This window comes from Denticeps clupeoides, chromosome 3, assembly GCF_900700375.1.
Source record: "Denticeps clupeoides chromosome 3, fDenClu1.1, whole genome shotgun sequence".
Lineage (NCBI taxonomy): Eukaryota > Metazoa > Chordata > Actinopteri > Clupeiformes > Denticipitidae > Denticeps > Denticeps clupeoides.
Genome location: NC_041709.1, coordinates 25,700,797 through 25,712,424, shown reverse-complemented (window position 1 = coordinate 25,712,424; position 11,628 = coordinate 25,700,797). Strand labels below are relative to the sequence as shown.

The window sequence follows — 11,628 nt, the reverse complement described above, 5'->3', positions numbered from 1 at the left end:
TGCCTTGTGGCTCTCATCATTGTAGGCCAGCGTATATGGTACCTTTCTTAACTGTGTTCAGATCACACTGTCAAAAATGGAACCCTAATGGGAAATAGCCCAGACTCAGACTATAATACAACACTCCTACGCCGAGGCTTTTGAGGATTTAAACTTAAATGATCTTCAGAGGTCTTGTGGAGTTTGTGCCTTGATGGTTGAGTATGAATATCGAACTGAATATAATTCAGCTATTTTATGTTGTGACTGATCATGCTTTATTTGGTAAATCTGGATGCCAGACTGCTGCTCAACCACCAGAGGTCATTATCAACACAGACCTGATGCAGAATCTGCCAAAAATCATTTATATGATTCATGATTAATACATCAATTATACACCCATACAAATGTATTCATGGAATCATTTATTATTTTGCATTCATTTCACAATTTCCTTAAGTGAACTGATTGTGTGGCAGTGAGGTCAGTTTTTTTTTCTCTTCTGAAACATGTTGCCTTTTAGCCGGTCCTACAGTTTCCTGTTTGTGCGATTGGCTTCCTGCAAGGTATTTCACATTGTCATTTACCAGGCAATGGGGCCACAGGTTCTACTTCATATCTTTGTCTTAAAATGCTCACTTTCAGGTACAGAATCTTTCCTCAAGATCATCTCTCCTAGTAAAAAAACAATCAGATGTTTAACATGCAATGTTCTTCTCTCCAACAGTGGTGGCTGACCAGGGAGTTCTGTGGGCCAGAACAGGGGATCATTTTGATCTGAAATGCTCCACGGACCACTTCAACATGGATAAGATGTTCATGTACCAGTATTTTGACGACAATCAAAAACAGATCCTCATTCTTACCAGGGAATTCAACGTCTCTCCTATGATGGGATATGAGAAGAAAGTCGAGGTCCAGGGGACCTTCAACCAGCTGACCATCACTTTGACCAACCTCACACTCAGCGACACTGGAGTTTACAGGTGCCAGTACCTCAACAAATCTAAACAAATGGAAAGCAGAGAAGGTTCCATGCTGGTGGTGATCAATGGTAAGGACCTTTAAACATTTCTCTATACCCCTCTGTTCAAGAGAAGATTTTAATGGCTGATATATACTACAGGAGCAGAGGGGACATGCCCAGCAGGCACAGAAAATGTGAAAATCCAGACGTCCAAGATAATGACACTCTTTGTGATCAACGCATGCTCTGTGATTCTTCTGATCATCATTCTGCTATTCAGTGTGGGTAGAAGACTGCACAGGCCAGGCACAGATATTTTAAAACTAGTCCACACAGAAAGCCATAGAAGTAGTTTCACTAGCTGCTTGTGCTTCTAGGTATAGATCATTTCACTCAATGATAGTGCTTTGATAGTACCAGTTGGAATGAACCCTACCATAGATGAAAAACTTTAAAATCTCGAGAAACTCAGGATGACTGATGATCTTTATTCCACTCACAGATGAGTGGGGTCTCTGGGCGAAAGAAGAACATCTCTTGCCAGCCCTCCTCTGACGTGTATGAGAGCATGAGGCCACAGTTAAGGGCAGAAGACTCTTCCGGGACGTGGATCAACCCGGCATATCAGACATCCAATCACCCCTTTTATTTTGATCATTGAAGTGTAAATGTTCAGTCACCTGCAGTAAAAAGACTCCTGTGTACCCTGTCCACTGTACGACTAGACAGGTACCATGACACACTGAAAGGACCCAAAATGGAAGGATTAGATTAGATTAGATTCAACTTTATTGTCATTACACATGTACAAGTACAGGGCAACAAAATGTAGTTTAGGTCTAACCAGAAGTGCAATAAGCAGCAAGTGCAGGATAGCTCATTTGGTGCATTTTGGGCAGCTAATTAAAGTCTTTCATTAATTTAAGGTACTTGTCAATATACTTGTTTAAGGGACTATGCAAGGGTATAACAGCTCAAAAGCATTAGCTCCAGAATCTTCAACAATCATTCCATTCCAACATGTGCATCCTACCTTCCTCATACTTTGTTATTAGCAGTTAACAGTTTCCTGGTGGGAAAATGCAGTTTTATGTAATCACATATAGAAAAGAAACCCCCGTGTGGGGTTCATGCATTCAAATAGCAGCAGCTTTGAAACTAGTCACATTATGTTAATTTGTGATTGAAAATGTCATAGCTGTCACCTGCTACTGCATGTCAAAAGAATAGATTGTGGTGAAATTTGCGCTGTTAAAAAAAGGTTGACTGTAAATGAAGATAACATTCTGTATAAGTTCCTGTATTGTGACGTTAATAACTTTAACAACATATTCATTTTGTTTCTTCTTTTTTTTTTTGGTAAAACCAGTGTAAAAATGCTACACTCTGACATTTAGAAGTAGTTGAATCACTTTCATTTAAATATTCTTACATGTGTTCCATGTGGCCAACCATCTTCAAGCTGTGAATGTTTTAAGCAAAGGCGCTCTGTGGTCAATCTTAGTCATCACCTGCCAGTGTTGTTTTCTGTCCAAATTTGGTCACAAGCCACCTTTTGACACAAGCCCCAAAAATGTGAAAAGATTATTATTTTCCGCTTGACTATTGCATTGCGTAATGCTTTAGAACTGTTGACATTGTGCTTGTTGTTATCGGGTGAATATCTTTTACAGGTCAGATGTAACACATAAATTCTCACATCTTCAGAGAACATCCTGTGTGAGCTGCTGACATTGACGGCTCTGTGCAGTCTTGCTCATGAAAGTTGCCTTGCAAAGGCTGCAAAATGTGTAGCTAGGCTAGATAAAATCCACTAATAAAAATAAAATACAGAATAAACAATGAAACAAATTATTATAAAATAAAATAATATTTTACCAGGTGTAACTAGGTGTAACAAACTTTCTTTGTAGTCTACCCTCTTAAAATATATTATGACATTATTACTATTGTTGTAGAGAAGGATTCCACACGTATATAGTGCATAAGTAAGTTTGTCTGTAAAATCAAGTATACTTCCTTGGTAGTACAGGTCAAGTTGATGTCTGCACATGGAGCAATTTCGATTTTGAATTTTTTTATTTTTATGTTAGATGCAAAAAAAAAGACCCCCTAAGGTTTTCATAAGGAACAAAAAGTTCCCACTTCACATCTCTGTCATATTTATCCATATTTTTTTATTCAAATATAATGTTACGCCCTAGACTCTGCTGCAGACCCGTTATCAGAAGGTTGCCGGTTCGGAACTCGAACCACCGAGGTGCCACTGAGCAAAGCGCCGCCCCCGCCGTGCACTGTGTGCTGTGCTGCAGGGCATCACAGTGCCGATCCCTTCCCTTTCACTTGCTGAAATAGTCCTACTTCCTTTTGGGCATGTGAAGTGGTTGTCATTGTGATGTACGTTTGTTCCGAGTTGTCTTCAGGCGGGATCACTGTCTGTCCGATCGCTGCGCGTCACTTGTTCCGATTTCCTCGAACGCGGTTTATTGAGCCAATTGCTGCTCCCAATAAGTTCCGATTTCGTGTCAGCCAGTCGGAGAGCCGGATTTGTTCCATCCTACCCGACAACGTCACGGAATGAAGACGGCGCGAAGCACAACTTTCCCCTGGATTTGGTGAGTAAAACGTATTTTTGTAACTCGTGCATTAATGGAAAACATTTCGGTAGCGCATATCTGTGGCAGACGTGTAACTGCCGCAGAGTAACGTGGCAGCCGATTTACGAGTTTTAAATGCTTCAAAATACTTTTGCTCATTGAAATTCATCGTGCAGAGTGCTTGTCGTATTTGAGTGAACCAGCTTGCGCTCATACCGTTTAAACAGTTTTATTTATCGTTTTCGCGAGGTGCACCGCGATGGGGAGACTTCATTTCCCATAAGGCATTGCGTGCCGTACTGTATAGAAGCTCACAAAACTGGCGTGCAAAAAGTCAGAAATAAAGGCATTATAAGATATGTGTTTATTATTATGAATAACGCGTTTTAAAATATTACAAATCAATGTACTGTAAAGACATGCATGTTTAAAAAAACTGCTAATTTGATGTAATGGTCTATATGCAAGCTCTTAAATTCAATGCAGTATCTGTGCAGCATTCAGTAAATGTGTTTTACAGTACAGTCACACAGATCCATGTCTGCATTTACTACTGTTTACTACTATGGTCCTCAATTATACAGTTGTTACAGAGTTTTGAACTCTCATGTATTCTCAGGCTGCCTTCATCCGTTACTTGGGTGAAGTCCCTCCAGCCAGGACAGGAGAAACTGGCCCGCCCTCAAAAATCAGGTATGTTGTGCTGGCATTTCAGAATCAGAATAACGTTTATTGGCCAAGTATGTGACGGGAATTAGATTCCGGTCTATGGAGTCTCTCATGCACATGACCCTAGTTTGCAACCTTCTAGATCATCTGCCAGCAGGTCAAAATGTCTGTGTCCAGGGTGTGAGGGATCTGTGATGATATAATCTTTTCCATTGGCATAGTAACTGCTGCAGTAAACACCAGTAAGAATCATGTGGAATTGCAGGCAAGGTCAGAGATGCTGATGGCCTTTAAGCCTGCATTTCCAGAGATGGACTTAATTCTTTTATATTATGGTTATGTTTACTGTGTCTCTATTTGTGTAGAGACACAGCCACCTCCACACCAGACCAGACCTGACCTGGTCAGGACAATATTTCACACTGAGGGCTGTAAGTACGTTAATTGCAGCTAAATTAATAAATAATACAAATGCTTTAACTTTACACCCTAATTTTTAAATGTACCTTAATACAATTTTCTGTCTATAGAGGATGGAAAGGCACAACATTTACATTTATGGCATTTATCAGACGCTCTAATCCAGAGCGACTTACAATCAGTAGTTACAGAGGACAGTCCCCCTGGAGGAAGTTAGGGTTAAGTGTCTTGCTCAGGGACACAATGGTAGTAAGCGGGATTTGAACCTGGGTCTTCTGGATCATAGGCGAGTGTGTTACCCACTAGGCTACTACCACCCTACTACCACAAGGTGGCTTCTCTTTAAACCACAGACAGGCCTCTCTACTGCAGCTACCTCCTTTGACCACATGATGTGGTCGGAGGTGGATGTCACTGTGAGGATGTAACTGGGACCTTCAGTGCCTCTTGCTCTGTCACAGGAAGCCTCTTCCTCGCGTGCACCCAACACCGCTGTACAGTTCTTCAATAACATTTATACAATTCCTCTGCCTCCTTCTCAGCCTTCTCCTGAGAAACCTACCACCACTTCAGCAGCACTACAAGGCCGCAGACCCTCTGCTGCCCAGCCGCCTCCTCTTCCTGCACTACGGCGCACTCCCTGGACCACAGAGGAACGCAACAGGAGCAGGAGAGGACCCGCTGCCTGGGAAAAACATTATTGTACACCTGGAGCAGGTGTGGACAACCAAAGAGGATGGACACTGGTCAAACTTGCATCGCATATGTGACACACTATGAAAGTCTGGAGGACTGGAAAGAGGAGCAACAGCTGAAAAGAAAAAAGACAGAGGACTAAAGGTGCCACAAAAGGACCTGCTGAGATCATTTCAGTGATCCTCTTGTTAACACAAGTGAGAGTGTTGACGAGCACGAGGGCTGGAGATCATTCTGTCATGCAGAAATGATTGTTCTGCCTCTGTTAACCATTCTTACCTGCAAGGAAACTCGTGCAGTCATCATTGTGTTGCATAAAAAGGGCTTCACAGGCAAGGATATTGCTGCTACTTAGATTGCACCTAAATCAAGCATTTATCACATAGACCGTTGCCAGGACTGTCTCCCAAAGATGATTGAGCTGAGGGAGTTGGTCAGAATTTGTTTCTTTGTCAGTTTTTGTTTGTCCACTCGGCTTTTGAGGAATGACCACAAGTTCCCAGGATTAAGTTTCCTTGCCATGCACCAAAAATTTCAATGTTTTGTTCCCTGGGCCACTTAGTTATCACTTTGGCCTTCCATCGTGCTGTAAAAGGCATTGTTCTACACCAAACTGTTCTTGGATGGTTAGTTGCTGTGGGAGGATGTTTTGGTACCATTCTTTATTCATGGCTGTGTTTTTAGGCAAATTTGTGAGTGAGCCCACTCCCTTGGATGAGAAGCAGCCCCACACATGGATGGTCTCAGGATGCTTTACTGTTGGCACGAGACAGGACTGATGGTAGCATCACCTTGTCTTCTCCGGACAATCAATTTCCCAAACACTTGGAAAGGTGCTTCATCAGAGAAAAGGACTTTACTCCAGTCATCAGCAGTCCAATCCTTGAATATAAGTCTGTCCTTGATATTTTTCTTGGAGAGAAGTGGCATCTTTGCTGTTATTCCTGCAGTTCTGCACTGGTGGCACCCGATCCCGCAACTGAATCATCTTTAGGAGACGATCCTGGCACCATGAAGCCTTCTTCACAACACTTGAACGTTTCTCCTTGAAGTTTTTGATGATCTGATAAATTGTTGATTTAGGTGCAATCTTAGTAGCAGCAATATTCTTGCCTGTCAAGCTCTTTTTATGCAACACAATGATGTCTGCACGTGGTACCTTACTGATAACCATGGTTAACAGAGGAAAAACAATGATTTCAAACACCACTCTCCTTTTAAAGCATCCAGTCATCTAGTCTAACTCTATCAGCATGACAGAACGATCTTGTGCTCTTCAACACTGAAATGATCTCACCAGGACCTTTTGTGGCAGGGCTCAAAGGCAGTGGAAATGTTTTTAGGTAAATTTTCATGTTCAATTCATCTGATCAATCTTCATAACATTCTGGAGTATATGCAAAATGCCATAATAAAAACGGAAGCAGCAAACAGTATTTGTGCCACTCAAAACCTTTGACCACGACTGTATCTAACAAATGCCCTGTCTGGTGCACTTTCTTTCTCATATCTGGCCATAGATAAATATACTAGATGTTGAATGGGGCCATCTATGCCAGTGTTTCCCCAACCCTGGTCCTGCAGTAACGTCTGCCAAAGATCCTTCACTCCAGCCAGACCTTAATAAGGCTCAGGTGTTAGGTGGCCTGATAATGAGTGGGGCAGATTGTGAAGATATGGGGGTTGGAACAAAAACCTCCTGGCAGATGTTCCTCCAGGACCAGGGTTGGGAAACACTTGTCTAGGGCAGCGAATGAGAAATAGAGTGCGACATCATCTGTGATATCTGGCAAGTTGCAAGTTGCGAATGTCCGATTTTCTGGACATTCTATTGGTCTGTGTGGATGAATGACGGCTTGTTCGACGTATCAGAGACCGTGCATTTTGAGGCAGTCCCGCCTTGTTTGTGAACTAGTGACACCATAAAATGGGTATTTCAGACTGACAGGCGCCCTCTGCCGGTAAAGTGCTCTCTCCACCAGTCCCAGGTGAGGTGACGGTTTCCGGTTATGATGTTTAAGAAGTTCATTAACAGCAAATAGGCCTCTTGGATAATATGAACATTTACAAAAGCATGTGAGCAGCATTAAACATATGAGTTCTGAGATGAGGTTTAGCGGAGCTTGGGTTCTCTGGATGGACCATGTCAGAAAGGTATTTAGATATAAGATCATATAAAAGATACATGACCATATATCTCGTAATTATTTGTGTACTTTATTTACAAATACTACATAAATATATAGGTGGTTATTTATTCCATCCACATACATCCTGTATATGTCTTTTAGACCTCATCATTTATGTCTCTATTGATCATTTTGTCTGTCTGATCATTTTAATCATTTGCTTTGTTTATTTAATTTAATTCAATTTATTTAGACCTTGATTGAGTTCCACGTCGGATATGTGATTCCTTAAATGACCACCAGATGGTCGCCTTTCATTATTTTCATAAAATCGTCAGTGACAAACGAGCAAGAAAACCCTATTAATTTTATGTCCATGTCATAAAACGGTTGAATGCTAGAATAATGGTATTATTTATTAATGTCCTGAATTAAAAAATGGTAAATAGCAATGAAGTCTATGCAGAGAACGAGATCGCCGCGCGTTCCCGTGATGTCTCTCTCTCTATCGCTCTCTCTCTCTCACGCGCGGGCGTGCGCACGTGAACATTTCCACGGAGCGGCGAGGAGCGCGCGAGCGACAACGCTACGTCTTCTCACGTAAAAAAGGAGAAAACATCCCAAAGTGACTGAAGATGAAGAAAACCAGTTCACACATCGGTACGTACCTGCGTTTCGGTACTTTAATCCTAATAAAATAGTTAATGGGCGCTAATGAGTTCTAATTCTTTATTGGGGTTAAAGGTCATTCATTTGCATTTCTATACTCTTATTACGGTTTTATGACTATTTATCAGTTATATTCTATAATGTTTCAGTTGAACTGAGCAAGTGATTATTTTACTCACCATTTAATGGGTTCCATTAAAAAATCACTGAGCAAATAAGAAAAAAAATAAGTAAAAAAGACATAAGAAATTAATAAATTATCAATTTTTTTAAACAAAATCATATACAGAATGAAGATAATGCCTAAAAAAACAGGAAATCTGTTTTATTTTATATTTTGATTATATAACCATATTATCCAATTTAAACATAAATTTGAACTCTTTAGCAAAAACCATAGACCCAGCTTTAAAGGATACCAGCGGGTTGATCATCTTTAACTAGCGGAAGAATTACCATTTCTTGCAATGTTGAGAAATTTTGCATCCACTGGGGACAAACTCAGCTCACCATTTAGTTAGTGCTTTATGTCATTTCCAAGGTCGTGATGCATACGTTCTGCGTTACAGTCCAGCCTGCGGTCGGATATTTTACAGGTATTTTACAAAAACCCGAAAGCTTGTGGCCAAACTTCCCAAGTGGCAGAGCTGCCACAACACATACATGCAAAAACTCTGCATTTGTGGCTAGGTTTACATTTACATTTGCAGCATTTATCAGGGTTTCTCTTTTTTTCTCACGTGTCTCTACTGATTTAGACAACAGCTGTTAAAATATGGAAACATGTTAAAACTCAGAGACTCCCCAAGTTTCCTCCCAACTTTATTATCTGATTTATGAATATACACACTTTGTGCAGGTTGTGTCTGCACAAGTGAATCAGGTGAACAAATATTATAAACTTTATTTTTTTTATTGAAATGTAGTGCTTATAAATGATCCTTTGGCTCTTTGGTTGAACAGGAAGTGGAATCGGCTACAGAAGCCAGTCAGACCCTTGATGTGTAATTATTGCTTTATTAAAAATGAAAGCCTCCATTATTTGTCTACACTTCTAACACCCCTTGTGCCCAGGGTATGTCAGCAGATGTCACAAAATGAGGTCTTTGCTGTAAAAATTCAACCACATAAGCTAATCTCAGAGTATAAGTATATTCAAGTATATTGACTGGCTTTTGAAGTCTGTTAAGGTTTTATCAGTATTTTAAAAAGAGGTTGGGAACTTGCCCATGTGGCTTCTGTGTAAAAAAAAAAAGAAAAAAAAAAGGACTTTAGATAATTGGGCCAAGAAGTATTAGTGTGTTTGGACAAAGGGCCAACTACATCCCAGCCTAGAATGATACAGGAAAAATATTTCCTTGCCATAAGGTTCTCATTAGATCCTGGAGGAAGTTGGCAGGCCGAGTCAGGAGAAATGGATCTCCTCAAGGCTGGTATCGCTGGCTGCAGCCCCAGCCAATCTGAGCTCAGCAAATGGGCGATGCCGTTGGGGTCACGACTGAGGTCATGGCTAAGGAAATGCCAACAGATAATTAGGCACCACTTCATTAGGCGTTAGAGGATCGCAGTCATGTGTAGATGCAATTGGGGAGGGGCTAGTTTATCAATCTATGTGGAGCAAGCTCTGCAGAAAGCTTTAAATGGGCAGCAGTTGACCAGTTGTCTGTGTTCAGGTGTTGCTGTTGAGAAGTCGAATGGCCTGATGGTAAAAGCTGTTCTTAATGCCCCGTCCACATGAGAGCGAGTTTTCAGTTTCTAAAAAAACCTGCGTCCACATGGGAACTTTATCTGAAACGAGGAGAACGTGGAGAACATCCCTATACACCTGTAGGTGGCGCTGTAACTCCCCGCTCTCCTTGGTTGGCGTCTAGTTCTCCTCCACGGTGAGTTAAAAGCATCGTTTTTTTCCAGCCTTGTCTTTTCATTAGGACTGTGCACCATAGAGAGCATTTCTTGTAACTGCTGCAGCACAACCACAACCATGTTGTCCGCCATTGTTGTATGTGGGATGTGTTTGGGGTTAAAGGTCAGGTTGGAGGTTGGGCTAATACACCAGCGTTTTCACAAAAAAGTAGCTTTGCCGTCCACATAATTCACTCTGGAACCCGTTTTTGAAAATAACCCTTCTGGGTCACCTGAAACAGCACCTTCATGTGGATGCAAGGTCAGATCAGATAGAAACGTTCTTGTTTTAGAGGAAAAACGTTCTCGCGTGGAAGGTGCCGTAAGTCTTGTAGTTGGAGCAGCAAGAGCCTGTATCATCTACCATGCACGGATTGAGTCAATTCCGTTCTGTCTCTCTGGTTAAATGAATCTCCTAGCTTCAGTCCTACTTGTATATTTCAGTGTTTGTGTGTGTGTGTGCCTCCCCAGGGCTGCACTCTCCCAGTTGAGAGTTCCCACATAGGAACATGCTGTTCTCAGATCTGTGCCTTTGTTCCCCTTTTTCCCAATCTGTTTCCTTTCACTACCTTCATACGACTCCTCTGCAAACCTTTCATCCTCCTCAGACTGTTCCCTCTGCTTGGCTGAGCGCTGCTCGCCGTCAGGCAGCCCATGGGTGGTGGCTCGTCCAGTGCATTAATGCCACTTACGAACAAAAATAACCACATTTGACTCACCCGTTTATTCATAGGTCATAGGACGCTTTCCTTTAATTTAATGTGCCTGGGGAATTTTTGCCCCCCTGAGATCTGTTTTTGGGCGTGTGACGCTGCATGTGTTCAGCGCGAGCGTTGCACATGGATACGCTTGTGCACGTGCCGGCCCGTACCCATCTGCTCTGATGCATGTGTACTATATCTATAGTGGCCATGTGTGTGTTATTATGCATGTTTGCAGAATGCACGGTCATGCGAGAGGACTCTGAGCTGGAAAAAGAGGCTGGAGGAGCCCATGGGGCTGTAGCTGTGGGAGGCAGGTCAGGTTCTTCAAGCCCCTGCATCCATTCCAGGGTTGCACAGTGATGTACATGAACATCATGAATGTGCCTGAAGGGGTGTCAAAAATCCCCCAAAATCCTTCTAATTCGCTGTTATACCAATCAACCAATACTAATCTATCAGGACAGGACTATGTTTGTGGTAGACACTGGAATGTGTTCTAAATGAGTAAAAAACAGAGAAATATAAGGTCTGACCTTTCATTTTTAAATTCAGAAAATCATCAAAACTTTATTTTCTGATTTGCATAATTATATGCATATTAAACATATATTATGATATAATGGAGACAGCCTTTAAACAGGTGAACGAGTTTCAGTTATATTTTTGAATCTGAAATGTACGTCTATTGTTTTTCATTGTGACTGATTTTTCAATGCAGCAAATGTGTTGTAAGTAGGGTTGCAAAGGGGCGGAAAATTTCCAGTAAATTTCCGAAAAGTTTCCGGTAAATTTCCATGGTAAGTTAAGCTTGGGAATTTTGGAAATTAATGGGAATTAAGGAGAACTAACTGGGAATATATTATTTCCAAGCATAAACATAAACAGAAATCATA

At 41.4% G+C, this 11,628-nt stretch overlaps 2 protein-coding genes across 2 annotated transcripts in view; both read left to right on the top strand.

Annotated features, from left to right (window-relative positions):
- Positions 1-2,836, top strand: LOC114786556 (uncharacterized). The gene is made up of 5 exons (XM_028973752.1): positions 1-38; positions 506-627; positions 710-1,036; positions 1,109-1,230; positions 1,452-2,836. The coding sequence occupies exons 2-5, from the start codon at positions 576-578 to the stop codon at positions 1,608-1,610; spliced, it is 660 nt and encodes a 219-aa protein (XP_028829585.1). The 5' UTR covers positions 1-38; positions 506-575; the 3' UTR covers positions 1,611-2,836.
- Positions 2,837-8,015: 5,179 nt separating this feature from the next.
- The window catches only part of septin9b (septin 9b), a 53,740-nt gene continuing 50,127 nt past the window's right edge, over positions 8,016-11,628 (top strand). Inside the window, exon 1 of the mRNA XM_028973073.1 lies at positions 8,016-8,120. Within this exon, the coding sequence (XP_028828906.1) occupies positions 8,096-8,120 (25 nt within the window). The 5' untranslated portion in view covers positions 8,016-8,095. The remainder of the gene's footprint in view (positions 8,121-11,628) is intronic.